A 20,826-nucleotide genomic window follows, 5' to 3' on the forward strand; every position below is an offset into this window, starting at 1 on the left:
ATCTCATCCTTCATGCTGCCTCTGTATAGAAATGACCTGAGAGAGTGGACTGTTCACTCCCCTTTTAAAAGGCTCAAATTGCTCTGACCCCCTCAAGGATGACATGCTGAGAAACACATGCTATTCAGGACAGATGGGCAGTCCACTGAAGATAATGCTGACCTTTTGTCTGTCTGACTCTTTTTTTCATGTGTGTTTGTTTGTGCATGTTTGTGTGTGTGTGCGTGCATGCACACATGTGTCCATTCCTGCGTGTGTGCATTCCTGCTTCTGTGTGTGCGAGTGAAGCTGATCACTGGGGTAGAATGTTTAGATTTGCATCATGTATCATCATTGTGATGCATGCATGCATGCATGCATCACAATGAGGCCTACGTGTCGTGACAAAAGTGAATGAGCGAATGAGAATTGAGAGCATGTGTGTGTGATAGAATGTGTGAGCAAAAGAAACCGTGGGCATGTTTTGTAGTTTATGTAATGCTGCAGAGTGCAAACACACGCACAGCATATTACGCCCAATAAGCCCTGAGTAAACCGAGAGAGTGAGAGAGAAATCGGATGATACCAGAAGATATAGTTGCAATACTTGGGAACTGGGAAGAATGATATCAGCACAAATATACTCTGTGGTACGACAGACAATAGATTAGAAGATCTACAAGCTCACAACACGTGTCTGCACTGCGTTGTGAGCTTCATGGAGATTGACTATTTTCGCCACAAGACATTGTTGCACGACAACGTATAACCCTGGCTGAACTTAAGTGATGGGAGAATGTGTTCTGGCTGAGCGTTATGAAATCCGACAGAGGCAGTCAGTGAGAGACCGGGGTGGAGCAGAAAATGCACGACTGGCTGAGTAAATAAATGATTGCAGTAGCAGGAAGCAGACATGTGGCACAGAGTGAGACCAAGCAAAAAAGGACTTCAGTCAAAATGAGTTACTCAGGAGAGAGTGAGAGAAAAAAACTAAAACAACTAAGAATGCATTGAAGGTTAAGCCAGGTAGACAGCAAAGATAATTAGATATAGAGAGATAGACTTATAGTCAGAAAGTCCACTATACACTTGTAATACCCACACCTTATCGAGCATCAAATTGTTATAAAGGTATTTTCAGTGATCTCACTTAATTCAAATATCACTTATTTTTTGTTTTGTTGTGATAATCCTCCCTACTATAGAGTCCTGTTTTGGCTAGGTGGCCCAGCCTTCATCCAATCAGGATAGAAAGGGGCCTTCCACCAATCATTATCGAGCAGGGGCGGGCCTTGGTGTGTGTGCTGTTGGCCTGTCGCATCCCCCCCCCTACTGTAGTGCGTGCATGTGCACATCTTGCTACCGGGCGGACCAGGGTTTTTTCCAAATCACCCGAATCACTGAATGCTCCTTTAACAGAGGCTATCTATCCACCTTTAGAATAGGCCTATATAGACACATAAATGCTGGTGGCTACATACTGGATCCCTAACAGACAGATACAGTATGTAGGAAAGACAGGGGATTTAATAAGCAATGCAGAGTGACTCATGCTTGAACTAACACAGTCAGTACACTTTATATCTGTGCAGCATTTGGTTACATTTGTCAGTTAAATGAACACTCAGGATTTTACTGTGTAAAGAGGGATGTTGATTGATTGAATACTTTATTAGCTGTCACAGTCACAGACCTTTGTGTCTTTCGTTGTAGATTCTAGGTCTTGCATTCCTATGTATTGTTACCTGTTTTCATGGTCCTATGTAGCTCTGGTCCATAGCCCTAATGCCCTTGCTGCCGTTGCATTAAGGCTATGGTGAGTTTTCTACTCACCAATACAAAGACAGGTTGTGTCATTACAAAGCCTATACTTTCCTTAGTGGACGCACTCTGAGCCCCCCACCACACGTATAAAATGTACGTTTTTGGCCAGAAAGGGATTTTATTTCACCGGAAGGAAAAATCTTGTCTATGAGGTTCTCTTGGCAATATCGGTGGAGTAACTAAAGGTATTTTTGTGTGATTAAGATTGTATTATTGTATTATCTGTTCTGTTCACCTATATTAAAACACCATGGGTTTGATCACCACCTGCCTGGCTGTCCTGCTTTTGGGTCCTCACCAGAACATGACATTAGCAGCTTGGAAACAGTACAGCAGTACAGCAAACACAATGCCAAAAGTATACCACAAAAAAGCCAGGGGGGGGGGAATTGTGGTCCATTAAACATCAACATACACTAAATCAATGGACAGAGAAGAAAGACAGAAGACAACTGGTGGTAAGCAAAAGAGGGAGACGAGTGAATACGATTAGTTGTGATGGTTTATTTTCATTTCATTGCCATGAAATGCCAGAGTGCATGGATTCGGCCTACATTATGATGTCAGGTTACGGTACAGTCATCTCTAATTACCAATTTGGAATGAATTGTTGTCTTAACGTGGTCGAATGAAAGGGAGACAGTCTTTTCCACCACAGCATACAACTCGGTGTCATGTTTATTTGAATTGAATGGACTCCAGCCTGACACTCTCATTCTCATTCTGGACACTTTCATTTCATTTCACTCCATTATACAGTGTTCTGCAAGTCCCATACGTCATATGCTGACGTGGCAAGGGAGAAAGATGTAGCAGAGCCTGAACACCAATATAAAATATATCCACAGTTGTATTCATATTCTATAATAGAGGGTATGCGCATACATAAAGTGAGTGGCAAATCAAGTGCAAAGTGAGTTGCAAAGTGAGTTTAATATCGTTTAACGTCGTTTAATGCAATTAGATAGGACTTTTCTGTTTGGATGTATAGGCTAGAAAGTTGTTTTGCCACTCAGTAGGCGTTCCCGCATAACCTCCGGGTATGATGATGATGTCACGCGCATACCCTCTATATACCAGTAGGTCGCGTGCACCCATCCGCCTGGGTGACGGCAGACTGCTGGGCGAGCGCTGGCGCTTTGGCATGGGGAGTCAGATCAACATATGGAATGAATTCTGAACTGGCCATATATGGAGCGTGTCTTGAGTGTACAGGGTTTGATAAGGTCAGATCAACATAAGGAATGTCCTGCTCCATATATGGAGATCTAAGGGTGGCAGTGAGGGCAGTGTCTTGAGTGTAGAGGGTTTGATGAGGTCACATCAACATAATCAGAACCGGTTAGCTCCATATATGGAGATCTAAGGATGGCAGTGGGGGCAGTGTCTTGAGTGTAACAGGGTTTGATGAGGGCCCAGGTAGGGCCGGGCCTTACGTTTCGGGCCTGTTGAGAACGTCTGCTGGGCGTGGCTGCACTAATAACTTTGGGGCAGGCCCATCTAGACTAGAGTTTGAATGGACAGGTATCAGTCCAAAGGGAGACATCAAAGAGGAAGGGGGAAGGATCAACATATGGAATGTTAGAACAGGTCAGCTCCATATATGGAGATGGAGGCGTGATGTCACGAGGCGTGACCATATATGGAGGTGTGTCGTGACACACGGAAATGCAGGTTTTCATAGTAAATGCGACCTACGCTCGCAAATATTGGTTCATTCTATGCGTGAGTTATATACTGAACTATGTTTATTTGCTCCTTTTCTAACTCCTCATGACTTAGCCACTTACTGGCTCCAAATTACTGTTGGCTGTGTGGTTCATAGGTCAGTGTGTAATAGTCATCAAATTGCTAATTTATCATGAATTGAAATATAAATTGGCTTAAAGGTAGTGTAAGTGATCTTTTTTGGTTAAAACACGTTTTGTTATCTGCTCATTTATTTGTGTAATCACAACCAATTTCACTTGTTTTAATCTGTATCCTGTGCGAGTTCTTTGATTGGACAAAATAGGTATCCCGACCTGAAAATGCATTTTCTGCGTACGAAAGAGCCAAGAAGAGACAGGGAGACTTCTGTTACTGAATAGACATTATACGGTATATCAAATATCAATGAGTACTATCAGAATATGGAGCTATTCAACACTTATTTGAAGTGTTTGTTATAACTGCTGCCCTATGAGATTTCAAAAGCCAGGCATTGGAGTGGCTAGCTCCCCTCAAAAACATCACTTACCTTAAGGTCACCTTCTGTCTTGTGTGTCTTCCTCTCTCTCCAGCTTCCTGTGGTACAGAAAACGCTGACCCCTGACCTGACTGATGTTTCAGCAGCTGCCCCTCCCTCCCTCCCTCTCCCCTCTTTGTGCTAGTCGCTGAGGGTGAACAAAAGGAAGTAAAGGAGACGGCGAGACGGCGAGAGGAAAAGCTGAAACAGAAGAAAAGCTGGATTCATCCAGACGGCACCCTTCCAAACCACTCTGCATCATTGTCCTTCATCCCCCTCACCCTCCTCCTCCGATGGAGAAATAGAGGCAGAGAGGCGAAGAGGAGACGAATAGTGGAAGAAGAACGCAAACACATTAAGACCAAATCCCCACACCCAACTGCAGAGAAGAAAGTGTTCACCCAAGACCTCACACACTTCACTTTTGAGTGAAAAGAGTGAGAAAGTCAGAGAGAAGAGAGAGAGTGTGTGTGTGTGTGTGTGTGTGTGTGTGTGTGTGTGTGTGTGTGTGTGTGTGTGTGTGTGTGTGTGTGTGTGTGTGTGTGTGTGTGTGTGTGTGTGTGTGTGTGTGTGTGTGTGTGTGTGTGTGCGCGCGCGTGCTTGCGTGCGTGCGTGCGTGCGTGCATGTATGCGTGTGTGTGCACGTGTGTTTGCATGTGAGCGAGAGCGCGCGGGCTGTGCGTTTAACAGATGAGATACACAAGCAGAACCTTCACCAGCCAAACCACAGGTACAGTGACTTTCATATAGGACTACAAGGAGAGAGGAGGAGTGAACTAGAGAGATCCCGTCAGCATGTCAACGACAGCCACTATGGGGGAGATGGCGAACAGCGCGGTGGAATTCTACCCCAAGGGGAAAAGGGGAGGTGGAGGGCGGGCGGATGGGAATGGAAAAACAGGGGGAGAGTTCGGGGTCACGGTGATGGAGCTACGTGAGCTGATGGAGCTACGAGGCCCAGATGCCATCCAGACCATCCAGGAGAACTATGGAGACACAGAGGGCCTCTGCCAGAGAATACAGTCCAATACCATTGATGGTGAGTAGACACTAGACACTAAATGGATGGATGAGTGGGTACATGGATGGGTGGAAGGATACCAGGTGGGTGGTTGGTTACATGGATGGATGATTGACTGAGTGCCGGATTGGAGGATGGATGGGAAGGTTATAAAGTAGAATGATGGATGGATGGATGGATGGATGGATGGATGGATGGATGGATGGATGGATGGATGGATGAACAGACAGATGCCACGGGAAGGTATTTACAGTAAAAAGTGTTTGGTACCCAGGGCCACAGGAAGGTATTTACAGTCAAAAGTGTTTGGTACCCTGCAGGGCCACGGGAAGGTAGCCTGACACTCAGTCTGAATCTCAAGAATCGCCAGAACATATTTTCTTAATGGCCGTGGCTAGCGATTCAGGGCTGGAGCCAGGCTAACAGGAAGGTATTTACAGTAAAAGTGTTTGGTGCCCAGGGCCACGGGAAGGTATTTACAGTAAAAAGTGTTTGGTGCCCAGGGCCACGGGAAGGTATTTACAGTCAAAAGTGTTTGGTGCCCAGAGCCACGGGAAGGTATTTACAGTCAAAAGTGTTTGGTACCCTGCAGGGCCACGGGAAGGTAGCCTGACACTCAGTCTGAATCTCAAGAATCGCCAGAACATATTTTCTTAATGGCCGTGGCTAGCGATTCAGGGCTGGAGCCAGGCTAACAGGAAGGTATTTACAGTAAAAGTGTTTGGTGCCCAGGGCCACGGGAAGGTATTTACAGTAAAAAGTGTTTGGTGCCCAGAGCCACGGGAAGGTATTTACAGTCAAAAGTGTTTGGTGCCCAGAGCCACGGGAAGGTATTTACAGTAAAAGTGTTTGGTGCCCAGAGCCACGGGAAGGTATTTACAGTAAAAGTGTTTGGTGCCCAGAGCCACGGGAAGGTATTTACAGTAAAAAGTGTTTGGTGCCCAGGGCCACGGGAAGGTATTTACAGTAAAAAGTGTTTGGTGCCCAGAGCCACGGGAAGATATTTACAGTAGGAGGTGCTGAACGTTTAGGAGGGGGTGCGCGTGCTAACACGCGGAAAAGTGGCTTTTACTTTCCCTCTCCACACGCAAGTTATATATGAACAAACTGACACGGCAACTAACCAGGATAAAGCACCGATACTGTGATACAGCATATTTATTAGGCCTAGTAACAGAATTAAATTATTATTATTTTTCCTCTCCTGTCCGAGGTTAGGGCAGTGCCTGGGGGGAGGGGAAGCTCCAGCCCCCCCAGCACCCCTACTTCCCTCAGCTGTGGGTGTGGCTTATTTGTACTTGATTTATTATATGACGTTGGACTTGACTCTGATCATTTTTGAGTGCAAAGTTTATAATTTAATCCAATTAAACTGAGTTAATCAGAGTGCAGTCCTCCGCCAAGCCGTGACATGCATCCATACCATACCCCCTTTTAGAAAAAGGTTCAAGATTATGCTTTAAAATAGCAAATTGTATAATATTTTATTCATTCATTTACTTTATGTTAATACTGTATATTCTTGCGTGTGTGCATGGCCGTAATAGTCAACCGACACGTCATTGCCAGTTGACATTCCACAAATTGTCCAGATGTAAATGGGCTGACTCACTGCCAAGCAAATGCAATTCAGAAGTAATGCATGTCTTGTGGCAGGCCATGCCTGACCCCTTTTGGCCAATCAGCATGAAAAGTTAATCAGTTCGTCTTTGCCCCATGACAATATTTCCTCAAAGGTAACAGCAGGCCATGGACCTGAATTCTCTCAAATATATTCTTCAAATCGGTCACAACAGCTATGTTTGAATGATATAATTGCAGAGTAATTATGCATCCAGACTATGGGATAAGCTTCTCTCTGAAGGCTATATGACCCGGATCTAGCCAATCACAGACATACAAGTTATCTGGGTGCGAGCCGACGAAACGGCAACCAGATGAGTGGGCAGGGGCACCTGAGATGTCTTGACTATTTTTTCCAAAATGTAAAAAAATAAAGAATAAATGTATGCTTTGGAAAATGGATGGTCTGAAATAATATTAAGTATACATGATGATGATTCAACATGATTGAACATTTAAGGCCTATATAGTAATATTTCAACAATTGCTACAAAACCCATGGATTCCCAGGCAGTCATTATGCCATTTAAACAATAAGTTGAAGGGTAAATGTAGGTCTGATAATGATGTATCGCTTCATATTCAAATCATAAATACTTAAGTATTTGGTCGATAAACACAAGTTTCACACTTCACAAGCATGCATGTATGCATATGCACACGTACACACACGCACACACGTAAGCGCGCACACACACACACACACACACACACACACACACACACACACACACACACACACACACACACACACACACACACACACACACACACACACACACACACACACACACACACACACACACACAAACAAACACACAGGTCTGAGGTGTGATAATCACTCACCACACTTTGTCAACTAATGTGTAACCTAGCAACACTACAGCTAAGAGAGATGTTGGCTGCGGGGAGAGAGAGAGAGAAAGAGAGACTGATGACAAATACAGTATGTACATAAAATGGGAAAAAATAGTGTGGTTGAATGTGTCTACTTGACCATAATGCATATGTACAGTATACTGTATGAGACTTTTGTGCATGCAGGTTATAGTCAGGGGAGGCAGAGAGGGGGATGGGTAGACTGAGAGACAGAGAGTTGATTGGTATATGGTTACAGCAAGTCTGTGTTGAGTGTTGTTAATTTGATACAGACCTCCACAGCCCAAGCATGCACACCTACACGCACGCACGCACAGACACAGACACAGGTGCACACACGCTGCGCACGCACGCACGCACGCACGCACGCACGCACGCACGCACGCACGCACGCACGCACGCACGCACGCACGCACGCACGCACGCACGCACGCACGCACGCACGCACACACACACACACACACACACACACACACACACACACACCCGTTGTTACATTGCACAGTTGGCAAACACCCCACAAATACACACACAGTAAACAGTCTCATTTTTCACAAACTACAAAATAGTGTACAGTATTTTGTTGCAACAAAATTAAAAGTAGAAACGTTGGCAAGATCCCAGTGTTAATTTAATTACAAAGAGTGTACAGATGGAACCAAATAGGCCTGTAACCAAATGGATCATCCAATTATTCGATAATTCCATGCGCTCCAGCTTGCAATAGGCCTTGCAGATTATGCCCTGGGAATTCTGTCAATGAAATTCCTCATTCAAGGTTCTCACATATAAGCCAGTTGGATTAATCAATTCACCACATGAACCCTATAGCATCCTTATTCCGGGCATGTCATTATAAGCAAACATTTGAGAAAATCAGTTAACATTTGCCAAAAATAGCTGACATTGCGTCTCATTGCGACATGTTGTGAGCTTGTAGATCAGCTACTCCGGGGGTTAGAACTTTCATGTTCTACCCCCCGATTCGAACCCACGTATCCTGCACAAGTGCAGACATTTGACCTCTGAGCTAATAGAGCCTGCCTGCTTGTTCGCAGGAGAAATGTGATTTTGACCTTCGGGCAGGCAATACCACTTGTCAACCAGTCATGTCAAACCAGACTCAGGATCTAAATGTCTCAATAGAAGAGCATGGAGACCAAATACAACCACCCCATATGTAGTATGTACTAGTCCATACCCGTTCGGAGATATGACATATATACCTCTCTCTCGGCTCTCTCTCTCTCATTCGCATCTGACACTTATATATAACGGGTGTTAGCCAATCACAGTGCAGAATGGCACACCTTCCAGCCAATGACAGCGGCCAATTGCAACGGCGATTTCGGTGCCATACATGGGCATTTTTCGGCACCTTTGGGCACCAATTCCACCCTCAAAGTTTGAGGACATTACCAAAATGATTAGTTAACATACTCTACCATACAGATTAGGAAGAATTTACATACTCGAATGGATTAATGAAAATAAAACTTGAACCTTTATACACATCATTTCAAAACGCCACACAGAACTACATACTGTATTGTGTATACAGTGGGGTCTAACATGCAGTCCTGACTCGCGTAAACAGGACTAACACTGAACAACAACAGAAATATGACACGCAGAACGGAGTGGACAATCAATTGGATAAACCAATACGGAGGATGAGATCCCACACACACGCGCGTGCACATGTTCACCGATATGGATACCCCGGCACTGCAGTGTAAGACCATTATACACACATTTAAGAGAGATAGAAAGGAGGAGGAGAAATGATGATGAGAGTGGTGGTGGTGGAGAGGGGGGGTGAAGAAAAGCTAGAACAGCTTGCCGCATTGTCAAGGACACATCAAGGGGAGATTGAGAGAGGGAGAACGAGAGAGAAAGAGAGATGGGGGGGGGGGGGGGGGGGGTTGCAAAATGTGAGAGATAGTGGAAAAAGGAGCACAGCGAGCATGGAGGGACAGATGAAGAGAAACGGAGGGAGAGGAACGGCAACGGAGAGTGTACTGAAGGCAGGATGCAGCAAGCTCCCATTACTTAACATACTGTAGGGACAGTTCTCTTTCTACCTCTGTCTCTCTCTCTCTCTCTCTCTCTCTCTCTCTCTCTGTGTCTCTCTCCTCTTTCTGAAGCCTGTCAAAGCTGTCATATTGCCACACAAAGTCCCCAGAAACACTGGCAATGACGGATGACTCCATGCAGTCAAGCATGGAGTCATCCTAGGATGATGTCTCAGTGCACGCACGCACGCACGCACGCACGCACGCACGCACGCACGCACGCACGCACGCACGCACGCACGCACGCACGCACGCACACACACACACACACACACACACACACACACACACACACACACACACACACACACACACACACACACACACACACACACACACACACACACACACACACACACACACACACACAACCAATCGTAAAATCCAGCTCCAAAGTCCAGAGCTGTGGTGGAGTGACATCACCTGTTGCTGGGCAGAATCACCCAGGGGCAGGAAGGAAGCCCAGGACCTATATTGTCATCTCCATGGAAACTGACTCAGCGCAGGGGTGAGGTGGTAAGGGGGAGTGAGGGTAGACGGAAGTAGATAAGGTGAGGGGTCTTGAGGTGAGAGTGAACTAAGCCGGTTGTTGAAGTAAAACAAATAGTGAGGGATGTTTATTTTCTTCATACTGGTAAACTAGAACTTTGGCCTGCCTTTGGTATGTCTGTGATTGAGTCAGTGTGTTGCTCAGTGTGTGATAATAACTGTCTGTCTGTCTGTCTGTCTGTCTGTCTGTCTGTCTGTCTGTCTGTCTGTCTGTCTGTCTGTCTGTCTGTCTGTCTGTCTGTCTGTCTGTCTGTCTGTCTGTCTGTCTGTCCGTCTGTCCGTCTGTCCGTCTGTCCGCCCATCCGTCCGTCCCAGGTCTGAGTGGGGACCCAGCAGATCTGGAACGTAGGGTCCAGGTGTTTGGCCAGAACTTCATTCCACCAAAGCAGCCCAAGACGTTCATGGAGCTGGTGTGGGAGGCCCTGCAGGATGTGACGCTCATCATCCTGGAGATAGCTGCCATCATCTCCCTGGGCCTCTCCTTCTACCAGCCTCCTGGGGACGAGAGCGAGGGTGAGTGAAGAAGGGAAGGAGGAGCAGGACGGAAAGCCTTGGGGAGGAGGTTGGATACCAGCTTTCCTTTCACAAACAACTGAATGGAAAGTCTAAAAGCCCCGCTAGCATCCCCCATTGAGGCTGTGCTGCTCCTTACACCCTTACAACCTCTGCTGAAGGGTGACAGTAGAGGAAAGGTTCACCAAAATCAGTATAGGGTCCATCCTGCAATCTGCTATTAGATTATAATGACATTTTGTTTAAACTTTGGCAAGAGTGTGGCGTTAGAAATATTCATGTTTCATGGTAATCCACCCTGAGATTCTTTTGTCATGGGTGGCACTCAAAATCAGTATAGGGTTCATCCTCTGCATGGTAAATTCCATAGCAATCCAGTCACTAGATTTCAATCTATCTATTTTAGGAGGACCAAGGAAGGCAATGTTGGTCCCTGTCAGTCCAACACGGAATGACAGGGACCAACATTGCCTTCCTTACAGCACCTTTTCAATTCAACTAGTTAAACTAAGCTATTTGTATATCTCTGCTGTCAGGAAGAAACCACCTAACTCCAAAATGTTCATTTTTCAGGAAAATGAAAAATATGTTTTTCAGAAAATGAAGAAAACCTTATAAAGTTTAAAACAATGCAATACTGCCCCATCAAAGTTGGTATTTTGACTTATTATCAATTACTTGCATGAGAGGGGGAGAGGTGGTGGAGTTAGCTGCTTTAGCAGACAGTTTGAGGGTCCAATGGAGTTAGAGGTTTTGTCCCAAGCACTTTTTGATACTTTTCTTTTTTTTTATCCAACACACAGATGTAAAGGGTGTTCAATAGCATTGATTTATGAAAATAATAATAAACCTCAAAAATGGATTTAGGTGGTTTCCTCCTGACAGTTAATGATTCATCTTTCACTGGTCTATTTTTCACAATAACCATTCCATATAAAAGTTTTTTGACAACTTCTCTAAACACCCTTGAAAATGTATTTTACAGTTAATACATAATACTGTTTATGTCAACTTGTTGTCGCATTCCAAAATAACCTCGGGTGCTATAGGCTAGCGATGTTGCCAAAACAACAAAATAAGTTTAGATCATAGGTTTGAAACAAAATTATTCAAAAGTAGAACCCACATGAATGAGGGAGGATAGAGGAGAAGCAGAATGAATCTCAAGCAGCCTCTATTATGTCTTCAACTGTCTGGGAAGTGCAGAGAATGTTAGAGAGACAGGAGCTGAAATTCATCCTTCCGTCTGTCTGTCTGTCTCCCCAGCGTGTGGGCAGGCGGAAGCGGGTGCCGAGGACGAGGGTGAGGCGGAGGCCGGTTGGATTGAGGGTGCAGCCATCTTGCTCTCGGTGGTGTGTGTAGTCCTGGTCACGGCGTTCAATGACTGGTCCAAGGAGAAGCAGTTCCGGGGTCTGCAGAGCCGGATCGAGCAGGAGCAGAAGTTCACCGTGGTGCGCAAAGGAAACGTCATCCAGATCCCCGTCGCTGACCTGGTGGTGGGAGACATGGCCCAAATCAAATACGGTAGGAACCGGATGATCCAACGGATGTCCTGTTTACTATAGCAGTGTTTCCCAAATTGGGGGTCGGGACTCCCCCAAATTATTTTGTGGGGCCCTCAGATGATTATCTTAATGTGCAACATTGTTTTCTCACTCAACAGTGAGTGAGAAGTGCATACAGGTTATCTGCACATTTCTAAAGTGACAATTTAATGACTTTTAAGACCTTTTTAACCCATTCTGGGCGGAACACCTTTTGGTGTTCTAACCCTTCTGGACAGGAACCCCTCTTGGGGTTCTGTAGTGTACAGTATACAGTATTAAAAGAAAATGCTGCTATAAATATTTGAAGTTTTTAGAATCGAATCGGCCTCAGTCCAAAATGGGTTAATATCAAATTGGCTAAATTGTCAAATATTACCTATAATAATTTTGAAAATAGCCAATCTACAAGCTTCATCATGCCTCAACTCCTACAATTCTAAGTGCTTGTCGGTGTGGGGGGGGGGGGGGGGGGGTCCCCAGTTCAAATATGATTATTTTGGGTGGTAGCGGCCTGAAACGTTTGGGAACCCTTGTGCTACAGAAACCCATACTACAGATAATGTATCCAGGCTCAACTTTTCTATGCTACCTCATGGCACCTGCATCTACTGCACCATCTGCACATCACCTGTGCAGCTACAGTGTATGCCCCCTCAACTATTATCCAACAAAATAAAAAATACTAATAATATAAATGTGTTACTAATACTAGCCTACTATCTTCAATCTATCTTCTTAACTATAAATGCACCAAAACTGTAATACGTCTGTATGTCTGTAATCCACGTAACCCGAGAACAGTTTGCCCCACCGACTTCAATTTTACACACGCGTTCCACACCACGACAGGGAGCGCAGTGCCCGGCCTCGAGTTGGTCGGATAGACGGTTGTCCAGAACCACTACAAAAGGCTCTGCAGGTCAGGCTCTGTCAGTGGACCTAATGAGCCTAATTATAAGTCCCCTCATCTGTAGAATTCCCAGCCTCTGCCAATTGAATGCCTGCTTAGCAACCCCAAACCTGCCATTAGGTCTTAACCAGTCCACCTTTCACAGTCAGTTTGCACTCTTCAGACACAGGCAGATCAGACGGATACAGAGATCTCCATACAGTATGGGCATAAAAGGTACACGGACAGACAGACAGACAGACAGACAGACAGACAGACAGACAGACAGACAGACAGACAGACAGACAGACAGACAGACAGACAGACAGACAGACAGACAGACAGACGGTTAAAACAGTTTCTATGACAACGGGTATTGCATACCAGCTTCCCAACTTGCATCGTTCCCCAGTAGGCCGGTGGCCGGCGGCGACGGGCACAGGTTTAGGGTTTAAAGTTATAATCTTACTCTGATCTCACCATCTTTTTCCAGGGGACCTGTTGCCAGCTGATGGTGTCTTGGTCCAGGGCAACGATCTGCAGATAGATGAGAGCTCCCTCACCGGAGAGTCTGACCATGTCAGAAAGTCAGCAGACAAGGACCCCATGCTCCTCTCAGGTTGGTTCCAATCAATACTTTTCCACAATTATTTTGTAGCTTGATATTACAGGTAATATATAATATTTGGTGTCAGGAAGTGCCTTGTATAAACTGTGTTTAGGTCTGTGCACAGCATACATTAAACCTAATTTTACATAGGGTGACTGAACGCAACAAAACCAAACCTAGACTATAGGTTCCGCACTTCCCCACTCAAGCCATACATTATTAGTTAATCAGTCTCCCAAGCCAAACTGTTGCCTCCCACAATTTTCAACTGTTTCCGTCATACGTCAGGATCACTAAAGCTCTGAAAATGATCAAGTGATATAAAGCGGACACCTTCCCACGTCCGTTTCATCTTTACAGTCACACAAATCTATCTGAATAAAAATCAAATTCATATATATATATATACAAACAGATAATAGCTTCCTGTCTCGGATTTCGGGAGGTGTAGTTCCAGATTCTATATAGCATTTGGAGATTGTGGAATAGTGGCGAGACTATTCATCATACAACTGTGTTGTGATGAAGACACCTACCTAGCGCACAATGTGTCGTATTGAATTGATTTCAATATTTTCTGAGTTGTTATTATAACACCTTTTGTGCTATGGACGTGTATACACCAGAGGCGTATCTACAATAAGGCGAGGGCAGGCGTCCGCCTGTCCAAATCCATTTCTGGCCTGGCCAAAATCCATACAATGAGAAAAGAGAGGACAAAAACAAGACCTGAGAACTATTAAAATGGACAGCTGATTGGCCGTTGCGGTAGAGCGCGACCCTCAGTCACCCATTGGAATGTAAATGCATGCCTTTCAGCCTTTGTATCCCACTCGTCTGGCAGGTATATCTCTTTGAAAACCTTTAGTGCTACGATTGTGCGCGGGGAGACGACAATTAACATATCTTGCCTGGCCAAAACGTAATTCCTGGATACGCCACTGGTATACACATCTTTTCTAATCAAACCCCGGTGTTCCTATGACGTGTATAGGCGTCTTTAGGTCCTTTTTAATGATATCAAACGGGATCGCTGAAATGTATATATTTTTTCCTTTCCTTCTTCAGCGATCCTACACATGTTTCACGCATGCGCACTGCCCTTCACTTCCTTGTTTACGGCCCGACTAAACTGTGTCTCTTCTCTCTAAATCTACGGCGCTCTCCATGGTTTTGATCAAAACGGTTGTTCATTTCTGACTTAGGCCTATAGTGCCATTATTTTTAAAAATCCCGGTGCATTCAAGGTGTCTTAAATTGTGAAATCTTTTTAAACTCTTTGAAGATTTCTTTATTGCATTGTTTAAGTATTGTTATGATGCTTAATGTAAAAGTATCCATTTGTTGAACCAAACTTTACACAAAACAAGCCGCTGGCTTTATTGCATTGTATTGAGATTAATTAACTACAGAAACATTATCGCGTTAAAAAGATTAACGCATTTTAATCGCACTATTTTTTTCACTGCGGAACGTTGTCACTGGACGAGTTTCAGACGGACCTGCGCACCACCCAGTGCGCTGAGTGGAGTGTCCGTGTCCTCTTCAGACAATAACACCAGTGCCACCAGACAGTTCACCAGACCAGGGGAAGCCGCTGAGATGACTTTGCTTGTCCCCGTGGATTGGAAATAGGATTTAAAAGACTATCCGATGATAGCGTGGATTACAGCACAGTTGTGTGTAATTATTCAATATATCGCATATCGCCGCACCTCGTCAAGCCTCCAGTATCGGCTCGATGCGAAACATGTTGCACCGAGCCTAGCCTGGAAGCTAGCGTCAACAACTCTAGCTCTGGTCCATAGCGTAGTTAGGACTCAGGACAGGAGGAGTTCTATGGTACTTAATTTGATCCTTTCCCCTCACACTCGTGGAAGTACAGGCTGTGCAGCCCCTCGTTTTTAGCACATGTTGAAAGCCTACTTTCCTCCTTCTAACACTATGGATCAGAGCTAACGTTATTCCAACTCCCAGTAGCAGTTCAAGGACCCGTCCAGATGACATGGTTTCTAACTAATTGGTTATGGCCAACTAAAATGTGAAATCTGTTATGGCTGTTACTGTATGTCCACGGAAGAAACACATGTGACATGGTCATGTCACATATTTGCTGCACCAAGCCAAACTCAGAGACATGCCCCCACCATCCAAACCTTCAATGTTGCTTTCCCCAGCTATTTAATTTCTTAGTGTTTTTCCCCTAATAAAGTTGTTTTTGATTTCTCATGTCCCCCTTGTAAAGCATCTTTGGGTACTCAGAAACGCTCTATCATACATTATTAAATTTGAGATATTATTATTACCCCTATTATTACTACAAAACAATGTTTTATTGCTTAAACGTGTATTCACTATTCATTGATTCATTCCAGACCCACAGGGTCACCCAGGGTGCCGGCCCGGTTCCGGCGATCCACCCCGTGTCCGAAACGGTAGAGAAATGACAGAGTTACCATGTGGGGGTCCCCGGAGGTCCCTGGAGGGTCCCCGGAACATCCAGACCCACAGGAATGCGCCCAGGGGGCCAGGCCGGTTCCGGCGTGCTGGTTCAACAAACATTAAATCTGTTTATAGGAGGGGCTAGTGCCCCTCAAAAACTGTATCACCTTTCCCCCATTCCAACCCTTGATGCTGAGGGCCAAGCAGGGAGGCATTGGGCCCCATTTGTATAGTCTTTGGTATGACCCAGCCCTGGGGATTGAACCCCCGACCACTTACTACGCTGGTATAAATAAACCTGAACGTACGTGCATGTATTGTGTTTAGGTACCCATGTGATGGAGGGCTCGGGGAGGATGCTGGTGACCGCTGTGGGAGTCAACTCTCAGACAGGCATAATTTTCACACTGCTGGGTGCCGGAGAGATAGAGGAGGAAGAAAGTAAAGAAAAGAAAGGTGAGAAAGACAGGAAATCTGGGTATTGGCAATACACTCCACTTCCTCACATCTATTTTTTATATTACACAATCAAATCCTGAGTGTTCATAATGAATAAATAATGCAATGAACTCTCAGGACTTCATTGTGCATCTACTGTGATTATTTATATATTGTATAGAATTGATGGTATTTTTGTGTGTGCTATGGCAAAATTGTTCATCCATCATTCATGCTGCTGAATTGAAAACATGAGTGAGTGAGCCAAAAGTGGGAGACAATCCTTTGCACTGCAGAGTTCCGGGTAGCTTGTCTCGTCTCCTGCGATCGTTTTCAATCTGCCTGCGTTTCACGTTGTTGTATAGATTTTGCATTTGTTAATGCATCACAAGGATAAATGTCTTTGTTCTCCAAGTGGGACGGACGGAAGGAGAACTGACTAAGAGGTCTTATCTGAACGTGCACAAGGTGCCGACAGAGAGCTGACATTTAGATACTGACTCTCTCCTCACATGTCTCCACCATCCCCCCATGAATACTGCAAACTGCTCTCCCAAATGTTCTAGTCATTTGACACGCATATCTGCGTGCATGCGTGCGTGCGTGCATGCGTGCGTGCGTGCAAGTGTGTGTGTGCATGTGTGCATGTGAGAAAGAGGGCGAGAGAGAGAAAGAGAAAAGGGGGAGAGATAAAGAGATTGTATGTGCACATGCCTGACTGATGTCAAATAAGAGCTTCAACAGTAAACACACCAGTTTAACCTCATGGTTAATTTAATTTAACACACACACACACACACACACACACACACACACGCGCGCGCACACACACACACACACACACACACACACACACACACACACACACACACACACACACACACACACACACACACACACACACACTCTGTCTGTCTGTCTGTCTGTCTGTCTGTCTGTCTGTCTGTCTGTCTGTCTCCACTAATTATTTTATACCCCTCTTTCTCTGTCACTCTCTCCTTACTCTTCTTTCCTCTGTTCTGCTCTACGAGCTGCTACCCCCCCTCCCATCTGAGAATGAGGCTGCAGATTGAGAGAGAGAGAGAGAGAGAGAGAGAGAGAGAGAGAGAGAGAGAGAGAGAGCTAGCTAGAGAGAGAGAGAGAGAGAGAGAGAGAGAGCTAGCTAGAGAGAGAGAGAGAGAGAGAGAGAGATAGGTAGCTAGAGAGAGAGAGAGAGAGAGAGAGATTCAGGGAAGGCGGCATTAGCCTTTGTTCTGCAAGTCAACATGGCCAGAGTGGAGATGCACATTGCAGACCACATTCAGACCAGCCTCAGCAAGCAATAGTGGTGGTGATTTTTACACACACACATTATAAAAGGCACTTAAATGTTGATGCCATTACTGGTGCACTCACCTCCATCCATATCATATACCGCAGTACTTGTTGCCCACGTGCAGGAGAATGCATTGGCATTCAGAAATAGAGGAAAGGTTAGCAAGTGACCCATCCTCCCTTCAAACCCACGCACACCCACATGCACACCCATCTACATATACAGAAAAAAAACAAAAAAACTTTGACATATTGATCCTGATTGATATTGACATGCTATATTTGTCATATTCATTATTTTATCTCACACTGATGGGCTGTTACGTATTGTGTGGGTTTTTTGTGTGTGTATTTGCTGTTTTGTGGTTGCTTTTTGTCTCCCTGCCCTGGGACGAGAGGCAAATTAGCTAGCTAACTAACTCTGCTGCAATCACTTTTAATAGTGGGCTGTCCCTGTAATAATAAACAATTAATGAATGGTGGGAAATTGTTTGCGGCGCACTCAGCGCAGCAGCAGGACAGGACTGTTAAGACACTCATTTACTGGAGATGTTCCATAATTCATAGGATCTCTAGAAATGTCACAACTTTTTCTTCATGTAGAGGATCTTTAATTGCTACAGGACTGTGTGGTGTTGTTGCCCCTTTGCTCAGCCTTTCTATTCAAAATGGAGGAAATCTGCTGCCATAAATGTTTCCTTTAATGTAGTCGCACTACAAAATTCAAACATTTGAGTCTTTCGCGCTTAACATTATCTTCTCACATGAACCCCCGAATCCCCTGCTTTTTCACACGTTCTCTATACCACCCCGCCCATCCCACAGAGGAAAAGTCTGAGTTTCTCTGCGCTACAGATGACTGTCACAGCACAGTGACCAATGGTATGTTAGATTATCCAGCTATATGTCCTGCCCTTTCACACTCCTAAGCCAATGAGTGAACCCCAGTGAACCGTGCAGTGACATTGACCAAACCAAATCCCTACATAAACATTATAATGTATGTCCGTCGTTTGCTTTTGACCCTGTTACCTGTATCCCTTGTTGTGAAGTGGGCTGTTGTTTAATTTTTGGCAGTTTTGTTTGAAAGTGTCCTCAGATCAGAAATACTATTCAAGTATTTAGGATTAGGGTTTGTAGACATATGCATCTCTGAATACCCTTACTCCACAATTTCTCTCTCTCTCTCTCTCTCTCTCCCTCTCTCTCTCTCTCTCTCTCTCTCTCTCTCTCTCTCTCTCTCTCTCTCTCTCTCTCTCTCTCTCTCTCTCTCTCTCTCTCTCTCTCTCTCTCTCTCTCTCTCTCTCTCTCTCTCTCTCTCTCCTCTCTCTCTCTCTCTCTCTCTCTCTCTCTCTCTAACTCTCTCTCTCTCCCCTTCTCTCTCTCAGGAAAACAACCTGATGGAGCTGTGGAGAATAATCAGAACAAAGGTACTAAAGCTCTTGACTTCTGTGTGTGTGTGTGTGTGTGTGTGTGTGTTTGTGTGTGTGTGTGTGCACGTGCGTGCGTGCGTGCATGCGTGCGTGCGTGCGTGTGTGCGTGCGTGTGTGTATATATATGAATGAATGAATGAATGAATGAATGAATGAATGAATTTATTTAAGTGTCATGCCACCTCGTGGGCCATCCCTCAATGGATTATATGACACCTTTTCATACAGTTACAATTATTCAGGTATCAGTTATATGTATTGTGCATGTGTGTGTGTGTGTGTGTGTGTGTGTGTGTGTGTGTGTGTGTGTGTGTGTGTGTGTGTGTGTGTGTGTGTGTGTGTGTGTGTGTGTGTGTGTGTGTGTGTGTGTGTGCGCGTGCGTGTATGTGTGTGCGCACACATATGGTTGTCCGCACATCTGTATCCGTCTGTACATGTGTGTGACGTGCGTGCCCGTTTCAGCCAAGAAGCAAGACGGGGGTGTTGCCATGGAGATGCAGCCTCTGAAGAGTGCGGAGGGAGGGGAAGTGGAAGACAGAGAGAAGAAGAAGACCAATGTTGCCAAGAAAGAGAAGAGTGTCCTTCAGGGAAAACTCACCAAACTGGCTGTTCAGATTGCAAAGCCGGTGAGTCCATGCTAAAAACTAAACTTTATTTACTTTGATACTGTTATATTGTTTTGATTTGTATTGCAGCTGTGTTGTATGCAGAAGCCAAAGTGCTTTAGGGGTGGCAGGACCATGAGGTTAATTTGTTCTCTCAGAGATAAGCCCAGTCCATGCTCCTTCTGACCTAAAGAGTGGTGATATAACTACAAATTGAACTTGTGCACCTGCAGATGTCCTGAGTCTCCCAACAGTTTGTAAAGCCTATCCGAACGGAAACATTTTCAGACTCTTTTCGTGACAACATGGTATTGAACCAATACGGAGGTGCCAGCCAACAAAAGCAACCAATAATACTATAAAAACAAAAAGTAGCTGAATGGATACATATGTGGAAAATACACCAATAAACTACCAATTCACAGATATGGAGGGAGTTCTCTTGGAAAAATCTATGCATATTTTTATAACACCAAAAATTAAGAGTAAAACAGGTAAAGAAACAGATACAATGTTGGAGAGGATGTGGAGATGTAAATGTGGACCACTCACATGTGTTTTGGAAATGTCCCAAAATGTACCAATGGAGTGCAAAGTGTTGAATTTAGGAAACTTGATGGAGGAAAAGATACAAGAAGAGGATAGATATCTGGTAAAAAATGTATTGGCAGCAGGAAAGCAAATAGGGGCAGATGGAACCTCCAACACAGGGACAATGGGAGGAGTTGATTGTAGAAATATATCTCATGGAGAAACTGACACATCGATTGAGACTTGCAAGAAGAACAAATTAATGATAAATGGTTGAAATGGACAATATTCAAGGCCGGACATAAAGATTAAGGGTATGGGTGACTA

General features: G+C 44.8%; 1 protein-coding gene across 1 annotated transcript in view; it reads left to right on the plus strand.

The window, feature by feature from the left end:
• Positions 1 to 4,825: 4,825 nt before the first annotated feature.
• LOC306932493 (plasma membrane calcium-transporting ATPase 3-like) overlaps positions 4,826 to 20,826 on the plus strand; it is a gene marked incomplete at its 5' end in the record, with an annotated part of 51,261 nt that continues 35,260 nt past the window's right edge. The window contains 8 exon segments of the mRNA XM_079514325.1: positions 4,826 to 5,069; positions 10,493 to 10,690; positions 11,957 to 12,214; positions 13,620 to 13,745; positions 16,506 to 16,634; positions 19,319 to 19,360; positions 19,826 to 19,978; positions 19,981 to 19,989. Of these exon segments, the coding sequence (XP_079370451.1) occupies positions 4,826 to 5,069; positions 10,493 to 10,690; positions 11,957 to 12,214; positions 13,620 to 13,745; positions 16,506 to 16,634; positions 19,319 to 19,360; positions 19,826 to 19,978; positions 19,981 to 19,989 (1,159 nt within the window).

Source organism: Electrona antarctica, assembly GCF_951216825.1.
Source record: "Electrona antarctica genome assembly, chromosome: 2".
Classification (NCBI taxonomy): domain Eukaryota; kingdom Metazoa; phylum Chordata; class Actinopteri; order Myctophiformes; family Myctophidae; genus Electrona; species Electrona antarctica.